At 38.8% G+C, this 22,126-nt stretch overlaps 1 protein-coding gene across 2 annotated transcripts; it reads left to right on the top strand.

Moving 5' to 3' along the window:
* The first annotated feature begins 8,724 nt into the window (after positions 1-8,724).
* mxra5a (matrix-remodelling associated 5a) lies at positions 8,725-22,126 on the top strand. Of its 2 annotated transcripts, none has more exons than XM_079854435.1 (7): positions 8,725-9,111; positions 9,514-9,722; positions 11,135-11,264; positions 11,445-11,835; positions 11,999-16,096; positions 16,235-17,156; positions 19,389-22,126. In XM_079854435.1, exons 2-7 carry the CDS (start codon positions 9,544-9,546, stop codon positions 21,295-21,297), a joined length of 7,629 nt encoding a protein of 2,542 aa, XP_079710561.1. In that variant the 5' UTR covers positions 8,725-9,111; positions 9,514-9,543; the 3' UTR covers positions 21,298-22,126. The 2 variants fall into 2 exon arrangements, with proteins under 2 accessions (XP_079710561.1, XP_079710560.1); XM_079854434.1 differs by having other exon boundaries at positions 11,999-16,105.

The raw sequence follows: 22,126 nt of genomic DNA, 5'->3' as shown, positions 1-22,126 counted from the left end.
GGAGGAAGCTCTCCAGACAACAGGAGAGTGCCTCTCTCCAGTCCTGACCGGAGAGATCTGGAAGCTCCCTCGGGTCGACCTCCTTGGCCCCAAGCCGGTAACACGCCTTGATCGTCTCGTCATCCAGCGAGCAGGAGGCAGCAAGAGGAACAAACCCCCAGGTGAAATGGAACAGATCGCGGCTATCCCGAGCCAAAGCCGCGATCTGTCCAGCGAGCTCCCAGCTCATCTTTTTGGTCGGTCAATCTGTCAGGCTTCTGGGTGGATGAAGTAGGAGACGAACACGAAGATGATGAATTCCAAGATTTTAATTCTCAATATAAACAAATACAAACAAAAAGGGAGCGTGTGCTCAGAACATAGATAAACCTAACATAAACAAACCTAACATAAGCACATTGACCGACAAGTGAGGAGTGAACAGAAGGAACTTAAATACACAGACAGATGAACACAAGACAGGTGATGCAGATGATGATGACGAACAGGTGGGTAATGAAGGGAGTGAGTTCAGGTGTGGAAACAAGGAGGATTCTGGGAACTGTAGTGCAGACAGGACGAAGACAGACGGTGAATGTGACAGATAGGCCTACTTGTTAAAATGGCTTTGTGTTTCATTTATTTGGCTAGTCTACTGTCATCTGTCAATAATATAAAAAAGAATGAACAAATTAATTATAACGAATTGAATGAATAAATAAATAATAATATTGACGCACATGCTTTTCTGTCTCATTATTGCAACATCTCTCTCTAATAACTGCATTAATAACTGCATAAAGCCGGGGACACACTTTAAGGCCGGTTATGAATGTAATTTGATGCTTATGACTGATCATGCCCAAACGCGTGTTCAGCGCGTTCAGTCTGTGTTCAAAGTCGGTGTTTAAAGGGGTCATGAACTGGATTGTTTTATTATTTTATAATGTTGCCTGGGGTGCCTTTATAATGTTAGTATGATTTTTACATCAAAAATTGTCATAATTTATAAATAAAAGCCATTTTTCCAAGCCTGATTTCTGCCTCAGATTTGAACGCTCCGTTTTAAGGGGCGTGTCTGCTGTGAGACTGCAGTGCAAACGCCCACTGCTGTGATTGGCTGACATGCTTGCATATGAAATAGCTAGTATTACATGAACTCTCTCGAAAACTTTTACTACGTTTTTACTATTAGAGCTATCGAGATTAACAAATCGTGAAAAGTATCGTTTAAAGCATTATATTTAAATCTATTCCATCACATGAAAGGTTGCAGCATGATGAGCACTGACTGAGCAGATGACAGTCTGTTGATCGCGTGAATAAAGATCTTATCATTGCAACGCAATTTTTGCACTCTCACAAATGCTTACACCAAATCACAATGCAAACACGATGTGAATACACAGTAAGAGCTTCGTTGTGTAGTGTAACAGTGTCATTATTTCATCACGAGTTTGGTAGTGTCCAGATAAGCTCTCGCGGCTCGCGCTGTGCTGTTTGATTGACAGCTTCCGAATGGAAAGGGATCGTTCTTTGATCGCTTTCTGTATATAATTTAATAACAGTTTAAAAAAGATTATTTTCATAATAGGCTACTACGAGAAATTATGTGAAGTTGATCGTTTAGTCACTGATGCATAAACAGTATTGAACGATTTTAAGAGAAAGATATCTGAACTTGAATAATTACACATCAGAAATCACTGATCGCAGATCAGGCATTAGAATACACATGGTTACTTACATGTTGCTGGCAGATCCGTCGGGAAATTGTGATTGACTGATTTAATAAAGTTTAACCATGCTGGAATCCGAAGGAAGCTTATGCAGACTGTCTTCTTCCACAAACAGGCACGCACAATATTTAGTAAACAGCATGTTTATTGCTTGTAGTAGCTCGATCCGGTTTAGCAATCATCATGTCCTCCTATGTTATTTAGCATGTTTGGGCGAATCGGTGGGCGGGGCTAAACAGGCCGTGTTGAAGTAGGCGTTGATCTTCTTTTGTGGAGGCGGTATCCTCTTTGACGTCATAGTTCCCCACTTTGAAAAACGAGTCGTTTGCTGAGCCTGATGTCTATAAAAGCTTTTATTGGACTAACAAGGTAGTTTTCAGTTCTGAAACTTACAGGATATTATTATAGTATGATGATCTCTTATATGTCACAAGCTCAAGGAAAATTTGATTTCTCAGTTCATCACCCCTTTAAAATCTGCTGCGATGAAAACAGTCAGAGAATGTGTCAGCTAGTCGTGTGTCCCCAGCATTATTCTGCTATCAGTGGCTCAAACCTCCGTTACTAACTCTAAAATGACGTTTTGGAATTAGCAACGGAGGCATGGTATTACATGCGTAAGAAATTAGTCCTACATACAAGAGCGTTTTAATGACAACAACTTTACAAACGTCTTGAAATACATAATCTGAACAATGTTTCGAGGTGTGGTAACTGTAGTATAAGCGGAATAATTGACTTCAGGCCGTTGAATTATTAGAAAAATAATGCACACCGAGGTGTAACGGCCACTCCGCTTCGCGTCGTGACCGCATTACCACCTCGGGTGTGCATTATTTTTCTAATAATTCAACGGCCTGTCGTCAATTATTCCTTACATATATATATATATAAAGGCCAGTTACTTCATGGATCCAGGATACTATGCATCCTGATAAAGTTCCCTTGGCCTTTGGAATTAAAATAGCCCCACATCATCACATAGCCTTCACCATACCTAGAGATTGGCATGGAGTAATTTCCATAAGATCATCTCTCAATGCAAATCAAATCAAGCTATTAGGCTAACTGAAATAAAACCATGCCAATCTCTAGGTATGGTGAAGGCTATGTGATGATGTGGGGCTATTTTAGTTCCAAAGGCCAAGGGAACTTTATCAGGATGCATAGTATCCTGGATCCATGAAGTAACTGGCCTTTAAAAATAAAAATCTGCCTGCCTCTATGGGAATTTAACATAGGGGTGTCCAAACTTATGCACCCTGTATTTTAAGGAAGAATATTTATTTATTTACGATACATTATTCATTCACAAAGAAAATTGGTGTCCTTAAAGGTTGGATTTTTCCTAATTTTTAAATTAAGGCATTAAGTTCAGTTTCCAAAAGATGATTTTTTATTCCTCTTTTTAGTCAACTTTAGAATGGGTGTCTAAACTTATGCATAGCACTGTATATATATATATATATATATATATATATATATATATATATATATATATATATATATATATATCTTGGTTGATTTCCACAAAGAAATTGGCATAAACTCTACAATACAGAAGCATGTATTTGTCTGAGCACCCATGGTGCGTTTCCCAAAACCATTCCCAATAATAATGCAACACATTTTTAAAATATAATTTCTATGTTGTTTCTGTAACATATTATCAGTTATTTATGTTTTAGTTTCACTCTCATGGACTTTAAGTTTGTTTCTATTCAGTCTCCTTTGTTCTAGTCCCCGCCAGTCTTTAGTTGTCATGGTAATTTATATGATTTTGTTATTCTGTCCGGCTGTGTGTCATTAATATTCCTAATTTGCCTGTGTATTTATATGCCTGTGTTTTCAGTTCTTTTTAGCGGTTGTCGTTAACGCTTATGTTGAGATTGGTGATGCTACAACGTGACAGCTTCTACATTAATTTGGATATTAAATGTGAAAATATACTATTACAATATAAAAAAATATTTATTACAGCCTCGAAAGAGTGCTCCCTATCACTACAAAGCAGTCACTAATCTCAGAAAAAACAATAAAGTTATCTACACTGAAACTACGGAGCTCCGCACATGACGTGTGCATGATTTACTAATTCATTCCTTCGATTTGCTAAATCGCACGGACGATTTACTAATTTGTTCCCTAGATTTATAAAGTGTGCGCACGATATAGCAAATCAAAGGAACGAAATAGTAAATCGTGCGCTCGATTTATAAATCGAGGGAACGAAGTAGTAGCCTAAACCATGCACATGATTTAGCCTACAATTTTTTTCCTGCATGTCATGTGCAGGGCTCCGAATCTCTTACGTTGTGTCTTTGTTTGTTAATGAGAGGATTCGAGAGCGTACAGAACTCATCATTGAACAAAAACCCAGGCGTTTTGACCAATGAGTGGATTCTGACTAAATTAAACGCCTCTGATTGGCCATTGTGTTCAAGAGATCAACAAACATGTCTGTGATTGGCTACATTTCTCACCACTGCAAAAACATGTTGTAAATAGAAACATTTGATGTTCTCCAGAGCGTAAACACAAATACGCACTGGGGCGTTTGCCAGATCTGTTTCACCAATAATATGATATTATTACAGTATCAACTGAGGGTGCTCTTGCTTTTGTATGAGGGTCCTTATTTTAAAATTTTACTTTGTATTTTTACCCATGTTTTAATTTAACAAAAAAATATTTGTGATCAAACATGAATTGGAGGACCCCCAGCATTACTGCTGTGGACCCCTTAGGGGCCCTAGGACCCTTGTTTTAGTGTGTCAACAATAAACACCGTTTTTGAAGAGTGTGCATGTGTCAAATGCGTAAGAGGGAAACCGCAATGAATCAAACATCGAAAGCAATAATAATCTGAAAGCAGTTGTGAAATAGTAAAAGTCCACGACTTGCATGTGATGTAGTTAACAACAGACCTGTATTATTGAATCAATGTTGGTCAGACGACAGAAGTGCGACCTTGCAACAGTTTTACGACTTGCTAGTTAATTTCTCCAACAATTCATATTACGGTGGTTAAACAGCGAGTTATGTCATTGTATAGGAAACGCACCCCTGACGAGCCAACACAGCAACTTTGGCTCAACCAATGGCGTGAGTGGGGGAAAGGTTTAGGAAACCTGTTTGAAAAATAGCAGTTCTGTTGGTGCATTACTGGTGCAGAAACTTGACACCTCTTCCCAACTATTTCTTTATAGCTTCACAGTTTAAAGTTTTTCTCTGTAGGTTGAAGTGTCCATGGTTTTCCACTCTTTGTCTGGATTCTAGCAATAGTCCAGCTGCACTCAGTGGGTTGGGAGGCTGTTTATTATACAGTCCTGTCCATGTGGAGGCCCTGGGGATCTAGGCCAGAACGGCAAGACAAAAGACTATGTGAGAATTCAGGGCAATGGCCAATAAATCTGAATGCTAGGATTTAATACTGACAGACTGAAAACCACCTAGTCTGCTCTACATTAAAGTGCCAAAAGCAAATACAGAAAGACTGTATTGTAAAACGGCACATCTTCATATCTGTCTTGTCAGTGCTTGCCTTCATACTGTACTCTTTTCTTTCTCAGATACAGTATGCCCTTTAAATGTCCATCACTCATTTTTTCATTAAAGCTGAGATAAGGTTGGAAATATTTCAAGAGTCATGGTAATAACAGAAGTGATAAGCTATTCATTTCAGGACGTTTTGCATGTTTTGACAAAAATCTGTAATAACATAATCCTTTATTAGAAGTATGACAATATAAATAAAAGCTACTTTACCCATTATAGGATCATTTGTCTCGCAGTTATCATTTTAACATATGTGGTCAGACCACCAGTGAAAATAAACAGGTTGTCTAGGGTTGTTCATTGTCTAGGTAATGTTGTTTATTATTTGTATTCTACAGGTCGGTTTTCGGCCAGATGGTCAAACAGGGGAGTCTGGTAGATCATAGCTTGCAGCTGCCTTTTGCTGATCCAAGGCCAGCTTTACTGTTTCCTTTTCAATTAATAAAGCAAGGACACTGATCTGGGAGCAGAGCAAATGGGCAACTGTTACTTTTTGATTAATATAGGGGGAAATTAATAACACAATTCTGTGTCAGATGATAAAAAATGGAAAAGATGAAGCTGGTAAAATATTGTAAATCAATGAGGTTAGAGAAACCGTGATATATTTCACATCTGCCACAGCTGCTGTTGGTAATTCTGGAGAAAATTATATATATATATATATATATATATATATATATATATATATATATATATATATATATATATATATATATATATATATATATATATATTATATATACAACAAAAAAATATGTTACCTGTATCTGAACAATACCAGTTAAATAAGTTTTTTTTTTTTAATAAATCTGATAATTACTAATGAATAATTATTTATTAATCCATTCATTCATTCATTCATTCATTCATTCATTCATTCATTCATTCATTCATTTGTTCATCCATTCATTCATTTTATTTTAAATTTACAGCTTGCCACAATATGATTTTTAAAGTAAAATTAAATTGGACACTGAATGAACATCAGTCTTTTTCTACTATGAAGATCTCAACCTGCCTGAAACAAAGCTTTTACTACACCTGAAAAGTATTTGCAAGGATATCATGATGCATGCACTAGGTCCTTAGGTCATTTCCATGTCAGATGAACTACCACTCAGGGACCACTGGTAACATGTGCTAACCAGGTGGATTGGGTCTACATTGCACACTCAATGTTGAATGGTAGCTACATTTGCTTTCAAAACAGTGTCTGGAAAAACAGGTGCAAGCTTTGATGCCTCCCACTACACCAAAATATTATTAATCCAATACAGGTTGTTGTTAAATTGTGTGCACACCCTTTAATTTTAACACCCTTAAAATCTTAACAAAGCACCTTTGACCTTACAGCCTGTAAACATGTTACGTCCTCATGCCTCCCTGTTATTAAGCTGAATCATGTCTCAGACATAACAAATTTGCAACAAGCTTAAAAGTAACGTCATTATTTTTAGTACATGGGCACTCATAGAACTTAAAAAAAAAAAAAAAAAAAAAAAATGATTAAGCCTTTAAATATAATTGTACACTTGCTACAGATATTTTGCTCATCCTTAAACATGTATTTTTTATAGTGCACACTCATTTTCCAACTCTTGTATTTATGCGATAAAAATATCTACACGCAGCCAGAATTTGTTTTGGAAAGTTGAAGTTGAGTCATGGTGGCTGATTCAGCATAATGTGAGCCTGCTCATGTGCAGTGTGTGAATCGAAGGCGATGGAGGATGAACTCACAAAGTCTGCTCCAGGTGCACTAGTTCGTCTGACCGCTGTAGAAGTATATTCAAAGAGCATTCAGCGTGACTGTGGTGTATGACTGGTCTGTGGCAAAGCGTGAGCCATTTCTCTCTTCTTTAAGTGAGGTCTGTTTTTTTTTTTTTTAACCACTCAGTCAGTAGTTGTTAAAAGATTCTGACATCAGGTTCTTTCACTGTGTTTAGAAGTTATTCTGCCATTAAATGAATGACACGTGGAGGTCACAGAACATTAAATGGAAATAAGTTGAGCATGTTGTTTGAAGAATGTGCTCACTAAGAAACCAGTCACCTTGGAAGACTGTTTTGATTACCTTTGAACAATGCCCTGATTGTGAATTGAATGGGATTTCTCCATTTTCATGTTTTGATAACCTTTCTGACTATAAAAACTGAACTGTGATTTCGTAAATCACTTTAATTTTTCCTTGTGCTTTTACACCAAGACCTATACATACAAGTTTCTTCAAAATGTTGTCTTGAAATCCTTAATGCACAGTAGTCTTACTGTGTGACATACTGAAGCAAAAAAAAAAAAAAAAAAAAAAAAATATGAATCAAATTATCAAGATCAAGTAATTTACATTTACACTACCGTTCAGACATTTGGGGAAAGTGGCTTTTTTTATTTTATGATTTTTTACATTTTTGAAATAAGTTTTGTGTGCTCACCAAGACTGCATTAGTGATACAATTTAAGATAACAGTTTTTAAAATATATATATATATATTTAAAATGCAATTTGTTCCTCAGTTTTCAGCATCATTACTTCAGTCTTAAGTGTCACATGATCTTTCAGAAATGAGTCCATTTCTTCTTATTATGTTGAAAACAGTTGTTCTGTTTACTATCTGTGGAAACCATGATAATAATAAAATAAAATAAAATCTTTATTGAATACAAAGTTAAAAAGCAATATTTGAACAATAAATATTTGCAACATTGTAAATGTATTTACTGCCAATGTATTTACTGTTAATCTATTTGATATGTCTTGATATGTGAGGATTTGTTCCATATCCCCCAAACAAAGAAAGTTCCTTTCTTGAAGATGATTACATTTTGTTTTCATTCTTCTTTGTTTTCATTCTTCTCTTATCATGATCACAATCTGTTTATGCTCACCTCTATTTCCATCACTGAAGATGCTATCTGCTTGAAATGGCATGATGTGATGTATGGAATCTCCCAAGTGGTCAATAACAGGGGCAGGAGCTTGTGACCTCTGCCCTTGCCAACCCCCTGCATTTTCTTCTCTAAATGCGGGTGCCTTGTGAACTCAGGGGACTTCATGCATCAGTTTAGAGCGTGCACAGTGTGTGTGTGTGTGTGTGTGTGTGTGTGTGTGTGTGTGTGTGTGTGTGTGTGTGTGCGTGCGTGCGTGCGTGCGTGCGTGCGTATATACAGTAGTCTCAGTCTGAACCTTTAAGGGTCAAAACAGCATGTCATGGAAAAAGAACAGTGGGGGATGCAATAACTGCAAAGCTACTGCAAACAACACATACATGTTCGCGTTTGTAGATACTGCCAAGTTTTAGCATAGAACTGAGATTAATACACTACCTTTTGTCTGGAATGTGTGCTTTAGGCAGTTATTCGTCTCATCCAAAACATTACTTTCAGGAACGCGTGTAAAAGGCTCACAGTCGGTCACTCCCACCGAGCCCTGCGTTCTGCGCGCAGACGCATCGACGCGCGCACCAGCGCCATCTGAGAGTTTCATTCTCACGTTTCCAACATAACGCGCAGCTTCACAGCTGGAGTCTCCAATGCGCTTCTCAAATACAGCCTTTCTCTAAAATTGTAGGGATTTGTTTATACTGTTTTGACGTTTCTCCGCATCGGACTACAAGTAATTAGTGCCATATTGGATTGAGAAGAAAACCGACAACAAATAAAAACTTTATGAATGAAAATATTTTCAGCTTTTTCATCATCAGTGGAGAATTTGCATCCTGAAGTGAATGGACTATCACATGATTTCTGGAGATGGCATTTTGATGGGTGCTGTGGACCAAAATCATGCCGGATTGTAGTTGGAATAATCTCCTGTTAACAAAGTTAACATAAGGTTTGTTTTTTTTCCTTTCCAGTAGCTCTTGAATGAAATCGGAGTTTGGTAGCATAGGCTACTACAACAGCGCTCCCTAACTTATTTTAAAACAAGAATGCAGTTTTATTATCGTAAGATTGTAGTGACATAACAACCAATTGCTTATTAATTAATTTCTCAGCAAACAAAGTAAAAGATAAATATAGTGTCTTTGAAGTGTCCAAGTCTTTATATTTTGCTTCTGGACGAGCTCCTTGCGCTTGCAGACTTTATATATATTAAAAATCACACACACACACACACACACACACACACACACACACACACACACACACACACACACACACACACACAACAACAACAACAACAACAACAACATATTCTACAGTATTTTGCTTCAACAATTGCGTTTTTCTGCAGTTTAAGGTGGCTGCTGCTGTGAAGCTGAAGATGGGTCGCTTTTATGCTCAGGTTTTGATGATGCTGGTGTTAGTAGCACTGCCTGTAGCGGTACGGTGTTGCCCGAGGCCATGTGCGTGTCACCAGCCCGCAGAGGTGCACTGCACGTTCCGCTCCTTATTCACGGTGCCTGCTGGCGTGCCCAAACAGGTGGAGCGGATGAATTTGGGGTAAGATTAACTTTTCTGTGACACGATATTATTATTCTTAGACATTGCTTTCTTTCTTAGCTTTCTGAAAACAGCTTTCGTAATAGAACACTTTAGCACATCCATTCCAAAACGGATTTATCTGTAGATTAGGCCTATCATACTGGTCATCGTAGCATGCTGAAACTCGATTTTTTATTACTCGTTGCTTTAAAACATTTAATCCACATGGGTTCATCTGTAGGTTAGTGGGAATTTCCCTTGATGATGTCAAATGCCGGGGATATTTCGACCACTTTTCATGTGACCTACAACTATGCATGATATAGGTCTCTCCCAGGAAGGATTTGAGATCATACTTAATTGGGTAAACAGGGGCTAGTTGCAATTTGTGTAGGTTTATATTTAACTGTAGGTTTACATAAACACATACCTTATAGGCTACAAAAGTAAAATTTCAACTGATATTACCCAAGTGTAAGATCCAGTTCTTTGAATTGTCATAATGCTATATGTGATAATTTTGTTTGTTTTGTAATAAAAGAAATAAAAGAAAACAGTAAAAAGATTATTATAAACAAAATTATTTTATTAAGCAACACAAATGTAAACAGGAATGAACAAAACAAAACCATTGTTTTAATCAACAAATATTGTATTTAATAAAATTGTATACATTTTAACATGTAAAAAATAAAGTATAAAGTCGGCAACACCTAAGCTCCAAAATTATCAAAAATATTTATTTTCAAGACAACTATCGCATAGCGTATGTGACGTTTCGAGCATGCAGGCTCTTCATCAGACGAATGGTAATATGAAGTCTGTCTGATAGAGCCTGCGTGCTCGAAACGTCACATACGCTATGCGATAGTTGTCTTGAAAATAAATATTTTTGATAATTTTGGAGCTTAGGTGTTGCCGACTTTATACTTTATTTTTTACTTGTTGTTTTTTAGTCGAGCACCCTTTTGAGACTGATGTGTGTGCTTTTGTTTCATTTTTCTAATACATTTTAACATAAAAGACATTTGATAACTTGCCCTGACCTCAGATGTATGAGAAATGCATACATTTGTCCTGGGAACAAAGTTCAACCATTTGGATATAATCAGCCTATAGTAGTTGATCCATGCCTGAGTATATGTCAGTGGGGTTTTATTGTGTTCACTTGTTTACCCAGAAGCAATTATAATATATATATATGATTTTGGAATTTTATTTGGAGAACTTAATTCCCTAAATTATGTGATTTTAAGAAAACTTTGGACTATTTTGGCATTTGGAAACCTTACAGTTACTGAGATAAAACCTTTTGAAAATTAGCCCTACTCTCCCACATTGAAATTGAGTCAATTTAGGTTATATTTGGTAAATCTGCAGCATCACAGCATAATTAACCATCTTATTGTCACCTCCTTCTGTACACTCAGGTTTAATACTATAAATAGAATAACTTACAGCTCTTTTGCTGGGTTACGAAAACTGGAGCTTCTTTTAATGCATGGCAATGATGTGCATCAAATTCCTGATGGAACATTCCGTGACCTCATATCCCTTCAGGTACAATTTTTTCCCTTTGAGAAAAAAATATTTCTGTACTTCTTTTGTTGTACTAATGTTTGCATTGATACCTCATATGTATGGAACAACTTTTGCAATTAAATAGCATCAATGAATTCAAATTGAAAATGTAATATAAACAAGTAAATTATATCTAGTTCAATGCCTCTTTCTCCTCAGATGCTGAAACTAAGCTATAATAAACTGAAGGTAATTAGCAGGCAAACCCTTATGGGTCTCTGGAGTCTCACTAGGTTGCACCTGGATCACAACAGACTTGAGTTCATCCACCCTGATGCATTCCAAGGCCTCACATCTCTTCGCCTTCTCCAATTGGAGGGCAACCAACTTCAGCAGCTCCATCCAGCAACCTTCTCCACTTTCTCTATTCATGGACACTTCCCAGTGTCCACCCTGAAGCACTTGTACCTGTCAGATAATATACTGACCACATTATCACAGAGGATGCTAGCAGGCATGCCCTACCTGGAGAACCTCTCCCTGAATGGGAACCCTTGGACCTGTGACTGTCGTATGAGATGGTTCAAAGAATGGAATAAAAATTCACCAGGTTATTATTATCATGATTGACAATAGTAGTAATATAAATGATCACTTGTGATTATCTTCTCATAATGATAGTTCTGCATAGGATTATATAAAATTGTTTAGGATTATAAGACTACTTTATCTTGATAAATGCCCACTTCTAACACCTCCTTTTTTCTTTCCAGGTGTGCTGAAATGTAAGAAGGACAAAGCCTATCTGGATGGCCAGCTATGCCCTATGTGTTTCTCTCCAAAACCCCTAAAGAAGAAACAACTACAGGAGTTGGAGAAACCCACTTGCAATAGTCCCATTATCCACACCTCTCACAGAGCCATTTCCCCAGAGGACACTGTAAGTGACCTCCTGACGATGGATGAATTTCATCAACCCCTTGGCAACATTTCCCTGGGCCTATCAGATGAACATGGACATCAAGTAGACCTGGAATGTATTGTCACTGATCCAGGAGTGCTTACAAGTATAGGCTGGGACTATGTTAACCAGTCTCAAATATCAGCAAATGTGACTCTGACGTTAGATTTAAAGTGTGCTATTGACAGGTCCAGTTATGAGAAGTTGTGGAGATTGATTGCATATTATAGTGATGTTCCAGCCCACCTTCGAAGGGAAATTATGCTAAGTAAGGACCCTTACACAAGCTTTAGATATCGGCAAGATGTTGAAAAGGATGCTCTTTACTATACAGGAGTAAAAGCTAACATAGCAGCTGACCCACCCTGGTTAATGCAGTCATCAATGGACCTCCAGCTAAACAGACTTCAGTCGACAAGTAAAAGTGTTCGAATTATTCTGAGCACCCATCTGACTGAAGTTATGGAAAAGGAATATATAAGACAGCAGAGTAGGGGCTGGGTTATAATTGAGTCCAGGAACAACACTAGAACAATGCAGACTGCTGTTGTGGGAAGTCCTGCTAAAATAAACTGTACCATACATAGCTCAGGGAACGAGTCAGTTAAATGGATGCTACCTGATGGCTCTACTTTAAAAACACCTTACAGCAATGCTGATAGAATGCTTTCAGCTTCAAGTGGCGGTGTTCTTGAAATCAAATCTCTGGATCATTCTGATTCAGGAGTGTACTACTGTATTGCAGAGGTTTCAGATGATCTTACGATACTCCCTTTTCGCCTGACAGTGGAGGAATCCTCCAGCCCACCTCCTGGAGGTGAAGGAGTAACAGAGCCAGTAACGGGATTCGCAAGTCGACCGTTTTTCCTTCCATGTGTCGCCACTGGATCCCCTGATGCTGATATACACTGGATTCTCCCTGATGGCAGCATTGTTAACAAGTGGATAAATATTTCCAGGATATTTGTGGCTTCAAATGGAACTCTGATTATTCGACACAGTCAGCTTTCAGACAATGGATACTATAAGTGTGTTGCAGGAAACCAGCATGGGATGGACACTTTGGCCACAAAAGTAATAATAACTAGGCCACCAGGTATGCTCCCCTTACGGAAGTACTCCAGTAGCCCTCAACCTGTTGAGGGAGTTTCAACCAAAATAAAAGTCCTTGTGAAAAATGGTGTGGAGTCATCTGGGGATAATGAACCTGAAGAGTTTTTAGAGAAAGCACTTCCTACGCAAGTGGATTTTCCCAATCGGCGGAGGGTCCCAAGTATGGGAATAAGGGGAGGTCATCCTTCTAGGAATTCCTGGAGACGCCCTGCTACACCAAGGAGGAGAATAGGTACTCCAGTAGTGGACAGGGTTAACACTGTAGAGTCAAAAAGAAGAATTAACATGTCAAACAACCAAATAGACCCAAAGCACTGGGCTAATATTTTGGCAAAAGTTCGCAGTGGTGGAACCAGTTCAAAAACAACTACTCCAAACTATATTCAGACCAGTACACACAAAATACAGGAGTCAGAGGCTGCCTACACAAAGCAATCATTACAATTATCTGCAGAAGGTACAACAACAAGGACACCACTAAAGGAAGTATTGTACTCAGTTACAATGTCACAGATGCCTATTGAGGCCACTGAGTACAACTTGGATATAAGAGCTCTGGATTCTGAGGATGCAAGACATGTTATTTACCCGATAGCAGCTCCTAAAACAGACCCAAATTCAGATTCGTTTACAGTTAGCACATATATCACACAACCCACAGTTGGACCACAGATGACCCGTTTTACTGTGAGAGATTCAGAGGTTGCAGATGGAGTTGCAGGGAGCACTTTGTGGAGCACAACATCATATGGAACCTATTTACAGGAAAACCAAAGCCACACAATGGATGTAACTGAAGCAATTCAAAAGTCTGATGGTGAAGATGACGAAGAATACAGGGTTTTGCAAAACCCTGAGCACGTAGGAGAGGTTTATCAGGAAAGGATGCATCACAGCTTAGTATCAACCACAGCAAAAACCCTCACAGAACCAAGTACAGAAACTGCTGTGTACTCATTTACTGAAATTCTAACTATAATTAAGCTAGGACCACAGACCTTACAAAAGCACATACCTCAAGAGAAACATAATGTCTCAAAAATTCCATTGCTTCTTACTGTGACACCAACCACCAAACCCACTTCAGGACACAAAGCAACATTCACTAATTTACTCAATGCTTCCTCCTCACGTGCTAGGAACTCGTCCAGTTTGAGGAGGAGGAACGGTGGAAGACGTAGAAAGCCTAATCGAATTAGAACTAAGACAAACAGTTCTAAATCATCCGTATATGTCACAAATGTCACCCCACAGCCCACTTCAGCTTCAATTGCAGAGGTCACAAATGAGTTTTCAGTCGTTACTAAGACAACTGCCTCCTCTCAAACTAAAATAGAAACATCTCCATGGGCCAAAAGTGTAGGAGCCAAGATGAATACTACTGCTCCATTAACTGACAGCCAGCCAGAGTCACTAGGCAAAATGACTCATGAAGAGAACACAGACCCTTTATACAGTGGCAGGAATCACAAAACCCACAAATCCCTATCCCAAGAAAAAGTATCTATGACAAAGGAGAGACACTCATCTCATGCTAAGCCAGCTCAAGAGAAAAGCACCACAACAGTACTAGTGTCTCCATCAACATTCAGTAGTTTTGGAAGTGAACAAGAAAAAGCAACTACAGAGAAAGAAAAAAAATCCACCTTGTCTCCCCATATTCCAAATCCTCCTATGAAGGCAGCCATTCATGAGTGGTTTACAAGCACCCATTCCCCTACAGCTAAAATGTTTGAAGAGACTCAACAGGAAAACATTACAGCAGACCCCAGCTCAAGCCCAACGTCAGATGACTCTCATGCACAAATAGAAGAACTTCCAGATACAAGTCCAGACAAAACAAAGAGCCAATATAACCCCACAGAGACTGAAAAAGTTCTGTCATACAATGAGCTTGAAAGAAGGTTTCCTGTGAGGTCATTTTCTTCATCTTCTCCAAGTACACAGTATGAAATCATCAAAAATAATTCAGAAATCCCATATGGTTCTGCAACAGCAACTGCTACAATTTTTGAGGGGACACAAAAGAGTTCACAGGTTCCAACAGGAAGGCCCAAAAGCTTTCCGGCATTAGTGCTTGCAACAACAAAACCAATTAGGCTTCCAACTGGTAGCATTCACAACAGACACAATTCTGTTTTATCCATGAACCCTTGGTCTCCGTCAGAAAATGCTAATGTCTCTTCAGTTACAAAAGAAAACATAATTGCCACAACAACAACTACAACAGCCCTGAGGCCTCCTACAGAACATACACATATGCTTTACCCAAATATGCCCACTTCTGTGAGCATGCTAGTTGAACCAGACAATGCAAATCACATTCCTGATAGTGACAAAGACAGATTTGTAACCCCAGGCCAGGAAAACATTAGTAAGATAGAACTTAGCAGAACATACAGTAGGGCAAAACTTCCAGTCACACAATTTCCTTATCAATTAGCCAGTGCCTCTGATGAGACAGGATCTCAAGAATTAGAGGAAAACATCCACAAAAAGACCACTAAAAAAACACCCACAACTCCACCACTTCACTCAACTTTAACAGTATCTTTACAACAGCAAAAACTTCCTGGCAGGCCAGGTGTTCAGGGTAGAGGAAGCTCTTCTGTGCATTACACCACATCAGGAGGACCTCATCAAAGACCAACGGTAGTGCCTGAGGGTAGAGGCAGACCTCGGATCACTAGCACAGACATTAGATCAGTAACAGCACATGCTGAGACTGATGCCTATTTGCCTTGTGTGGCTGTGGGAAAACCCAGTCCCTTCCTTTCCTGGATTAAAGTATCCACAGGTAGGACAGGTATAGTTTTAATTATTTAAATATTACCATAAGCTTTTCAAATCTGTACATTGTTGACACATGCATGTAGAAATATATTATTTTGATGCTGTAGCTCTAAAATTATTTTGTCACTTTTTTTTCCTACAGGAGCTAGTATCACACAGAACAGCAGGGTTCAGAGATTCAAGGTCTCTTCTAATGGTACGCTTATAATCCACAATGTACTTCCTCTGGACAGAGGCCAGTACCTCTGCAGAGTTCAAAACCAGTATGGAGAGGACAAGATTGTAGTTAATTTAGTTGTTCTAGCTGAACACCCTAGAGTTCTGCATCCTCGCTATAGAGAAGCCACAGCATACCTTGGAGAAACTGTCGAGTTTGAGTGTCAGTCCCAAGGGCATCCCAAGCCTCGGATCACCTGGGTCCTACCTGATAGGAAAATGGTACATTCTAGTGGACCTACTCATAACACACCTGAGCACATGGTCTCAGTCTTACCTAATGGCTCGCTTTACATGAAATCGGTCAGTCACATGGATCGAGGATTTTATAAATGCATTGCTAGCAATGCTGCAGGTGCTGATACCATATCCGTTCGACTGACTATTGCTTCCTTGTCACCTATAATTCAGCAGCCAAGACATGAGAATGTCAGTCTTCCAGAGGGAAGCACTGCCTACTTGAATTGCACTGCCAGGGGTGCCCCTCCCCCTGCTATTGGCTGGATCACTCCTGATGCCATGCAACTCCGTCCCTCCCAGTTTATTAATGGACGTAACTTGTTTGTATTCCCCAATGGGACACTCTATATTCGTAGTCTTGCTCCGACAGATGCAGGGAGGTATGAATGCTCAGTAACCAATGTGGTTGGCACTGCATCGAGAGCCATTATTTTGACTGTAAAGAAGTCTCTAATATACTCAAGAGCCAAGATTACATTCTCATCACCTAAAAAAACAGATGTGGTCTATGGAGGCAGGTTGCACCTGGACTGTATTGCGTCAGGGAATCCAGAACCCAGGATAATTTGGAGGACTCCGTCCAAAAAGCTTGTGGATGCTCACTACAGGTAATGTAAACACTTCACTGAAGTACATCTACTTTGCAGGAAAGTACATACTGAATTTATACACTTGAGAAAAATGTGCTCATGGCTACTGTCTTCCTTTCTTTTTATTCTCCCTCTGCATTTCTCTTGCCCCTTAAAGCATGCACTTAAACACTATGTTTTCATAAGTTTGCATCCTGTTTTGACTAATCTGCCCTACAAAGGCAAAAGACCTTAAGTCGCTAGAGTGTGGAACTGAGAAAAATGACTTTAAAGATTTTTAGTTGTCTCGCCAAATTAATTATTGGTAGGACACTGGAAATCTGGCAAATAGATGTTTTAGTAATGGAAATTATATACATAAAAAAATCTTGAGCTCAAACTTGACTTTTGACCACTATTTTAAAGTTACTGTACTCTGCCTTTGTATTGTCAGCAAAAAGTGAGAAGTCATGCCAAGGCAAAAGGCAGTAACTTCCACATTATCAATATTTAGTTGCTGATCACCATTAACAAAATCATTATAGTACACACCTGTATAAAATCTAGTGATCATGGCATTTATTTTGTATGATTTACAATTATTTATAGCCATCTACTTATTGCTATCCTGTGCTTTGGTTGCATTCTGATGGCATTATTAATACATTTGACATGACAAAATACCTCCTATTAGTCCAGCGTTGACTCGACCGCGTTTAGGGTGCGGGGCTGAAGGCGAAGTTTTGGCACTCTGCCAGCTAGTTTGCCGAGCTTTAATTCTTGGTTGTATTCATCTGATACGGCAATGTGTAACGTTTTTCAGTCAACTCTGCATAATCCTTCGCGATCGATATCGCACGTTTGTCGATGGAGCAGACCATACTAAATGTTCTGACCGCTCTGAGGACATCAGAAGTTAGAGCGACTGATGGCAGCTGTACAAAGTACACAGGCTACACCGTAATTTTAATTTTAATGGACATTAAAACAAAGGCAGATAACCGTACAATCTGGTAGGTAGCATTATTTGACTGAACACCGGCACAGTAACTTCATATTGACGCGCGGCTAAACAAAGGCAGAGCACTGTAACTCGGAATTTGAGCGTTCCAAAACAAAGCCAAAGAGTGGTAACTGATGTTACGGTGTTCTGCCTTGGTTTCTCATGGGCTTTTGGAAGTTACTGTTAAGACAAATCATTATTTTCTCGATAAAAAAACGGAATTGATTCAAGATACTTGTCCACATGATAAAGAAGGTCTTGAATGTGCCAAAAATATAAATAACTCATTTTCGACCAAAAACGAAGTTACGGTCTTTTGCCTTTGCACGGCAGCAATGAGACATGTTACCCTTGCCATGCAAATCAAACACTCTTAATGTCACGCTGTGGTGAAAATCAAGTTTTTAATGTTATTAATAGGTCTATGTGGTGTTTATAATATGCTTTGAGACAAACCATGTGTAAATTCATAAGTTAACACCATTGCTGAGTACTGTCTCCTTAAAACTGCAGTGATCTAAAGATAGTTTCAAAAACGCGGTTTGAAATCACTGGTGTTTCTTATGTCACAAACTACCTTGTAACCAATCACGTCAATGTGCTGGCAGGTTTTAGCATATCATTAACTATTCTCAGAAGCAGTGGAGTCTAAAGAGAAGCCAGGTTATCCCAGTATATTTTTTCTGTTGAAATGGAAAATCGGGTAGAAAAATATTACGATGTCATGATCAACTATATGCCTTTCTCCACTGATGTTCTGAGTTGTTTAAAGCGTTTCTAAGGATACTATTTGTTAATAGGTAGCTGTCTGACTCTGAGGTGGCGAACGGGAACATGTTTTGTGTAAAATTAGTAACACATTATTAGCTGTTTGATAGAGTAGTCAAGCAAAAGGCTAATCATACCGTTATGTGTCCGACGCTGTAAATAGCGATACCATTGTGCAGCGTTTACCTCAGTAAGTTGACCAAGTGGACCGCATATACTAAATGAACCCAGGGTTTTTGAACCAAAGAATTTTCACAGAAAAAAAACTTGTACATATTTTGGTGATTAAAGATGAGTTTTAAGGGATACAATTATTTACTACAGGGGCACTTTAACTGCTCCTCTAAAAAGAGGGGCTCATCTTGTTTTGAAATCTCAAACATCAAGAGTGCAACATTCTAAATAAAAAGCAAAAATCTTCTGTTAGTAACATTTTACATTAAACTGGTTGAATCACACATCTTCAGTAATGCTTTTTTCATTTTTTTTGTATATTTCAGTTACGATCAAATGATCAAGGTCTCTGCCAACGGTACTCTATCCATCATATCTGTGACAGAGAAAGATAATGGTGAATACCTCTGTGTTGCTCGCAACAAAATCGGGGATGATTTTGTGCCCTTTAAGGTCAACGTCCTGGCAAAACCTGCAAAAATTGAGCAGAAGACAACGTCTGATAGGAAGGTGATGTATGGAGGTAACCTAAAAGTTGACTGTGTGGCCTCTGGACTACCTGATCCTAAAATCCAGTGGGCATTGCCTGATGGCACCATGATCAACAGTGTCATGAAATCTGAACGTAATGTTGGCAGTCGAAGTCGCAGGTATGTTGTCTTTGACAATGGAACCCTCTTCTTCAATGAAGTAGGGATGCGTGAAGAGGGCGACTATACATGTTATGCTGAGAACCAGGTTGGAAAAGATGAGATGAAAGTGCATATCGAAGTAGTTGCAGATGTTCCTATGATTGCAAATAAGACACATGATGTCATCAGGGTCCTCTATGGAGAATCCGTCTCTCTGCAGTGCAGTGCCAAGGGTGAGCCAACACCTCTTATATTGTGGTTCTCACCCACTAATAGAGCCATCACTTCAGCTTCAGACAAATATTTTATACACAACAATGGGACTCTAATCATTCAGAAAGTTCAGAGATTCGATGGTGGGAACTATATATGTCTTGCCAGGAACACGGCAGGACAGGATCGCAAAGTGACCAGAGTGGAAATTCTTGTCTCTCCACCTGCTATTAATGGCCTCATAGGCACCACAAACACAATGAAAGTGTCTAGTGTGAGAGATCAACGGAAACTAATTGACTGTGAAACTACTGGTACACCTGTTCCCCGTGTCATGTGGGTTCTTCCAGAGAATGTTGTACTCCCCGCACCATATTATGGCAGTCGAATGACAGTACATCGCAATGGCACTTTGGATATCCGTTCAGTGAGAATGACCGATTCAGGCCAGTTTGCCTGTGTTGCTCGTAATGAGGGAGGTGAAACAAAACTCATTGTTCAGCTTGATGTAACAGATATTTCGGAGAAGCCAAAACTTAAAAGTCCTAAAATGGAGTCACTCTTATTGACCGTGGGCAGGACCATTAACCTAAGCTGTTCAGTTGAGGGGTCACCAACCCCACAGCTGACGTGGATCCTTCTAAATGGCTCCCCACTATTGAGTGGTGCACAATTCAGTAAATTCCTCCACAAGTCTGATGGGACTTTGGTCATCAGTAACCCTGCTCTCTCAGAGGCAGGCACATATCGTTGTTTGGGACGCAATGCAGCTGGGCTGGTTGAAAGAACTGTTACATTAATTCCAGGGCACAAGCCAGAAATCAATAACAGGTATAACTCACCTGTTAGTATCATAAATGGGCAAAGTTTACAGCTGCACTGCTTGTCAAACACTGACTCTGTCCGCCTCACCTGGACTCTGCCAAGCGGGATAGTCTTAAACCGACCTCAAAGAGCAGGTCGCTATGCTATTCTTGCCAATGGAACCCTCTCCATCCAGCAGGCCTCTGTCCATGACAGGGGCTCATATACCTGCAGGGCCTCAAATGAATATGGAAGCTCCCTGATAACTGTTCCAGTCATCATCATTACATATCCACCCCGTATCACTAGTGGCCCAGCTCCTGCTACCTATGCTAAAAGAGGAGTGGCGGTACAACTTAACTGTGTGGCCACTGGAATCCCCAAATCAGAAATCGCATGGGAGACACCAGACCGAACACGGCTTGTTGTCAGCCCCCAACCACGGCTAATTGGGAACAAGTACCTCCATCCTCAGGGTTCCTTAATCATCCAGAATCCTACAACAAGAGATGCTGGACTGTACAGATGCACAGCCAGAAATGTGGTAGGGGTTGACTCAAAAGGTACATACCTTCATGTATACTAAGAAACACAGGACATCTACTCTTCATATGCCCAAGGAACTGCGACATTGAGCTTTAACACAGCTTGATAGCAATAGAATTTGTCAATGTGAAATATGTAGAATGGAATCAGCCCAATGCAAAAACAACAACAAAAAAAACATTACATTATATTTTGTCAATGATGTGAGCTTTACTTTAAAGTTTGCAAGTAAAACTTTGCAAAATGTAAAAAAAAGGTACTATTCTTCAAAAGCTTGGTATGGGATTCATGTAATATAACCAACCTACTGATATTACAAGGCATCTTTCTACTTTTAATGTTTGACAATGACAGTTTATGTCTAAATGTATAGATAAAAAAGATATATATTTGTAGCCATGAAGAAAAATATAAATTATATATTCTGACTTTATGGAAGCCAATAATGCAGAATATTTCACAAATCAGGGATAACATTATTTTAATAATGCTTAAAAAAAAAAAAATCTAATTATTCAAAACTTTCAAATGTAAACAAGATGCTCATAACACATTTCTGAACGACTTTTGAAATTTTAGAAAATTAAATTTTCACAGTATTACAATCACAGATTCTTATTCAGATTTCAAGAATTACTAGCAAATGAAATACAAAGTTACCTACAATAGCTTTTTCATATAATTATTTGTATTTACATTGCTCTATTAGAAAAATGTCATACTTGTCCACTTGTAACACTTATAAATTATTTGTCCTTTAAAAACTAATGTATTTCTATTTTGCATATTTTTTAATAAAGATGACTTTTAATAAATAACCAAAGTTTCATGTCAGCACTTGAGCAACATGATGATATTGATAAGACAAA

The sequence above is a fragment of the Squalius cephalus genome (assembly GCF_949319135.1).
Source record: "Squalius cephalus genome assembly, chromosome: 2".
Taxonomy (NCBI): domain Eukaryota; kingdom Metazoa; phylum Chordata; class Actinopteri; order Cypriniformes; family Leuciscidae; genus Squalius; species Squalius cephalus.
Note: the sequence above shows the minus strand (reverse complement) of the source record. Positions and strands in the feature narration are given on the sequence as shown.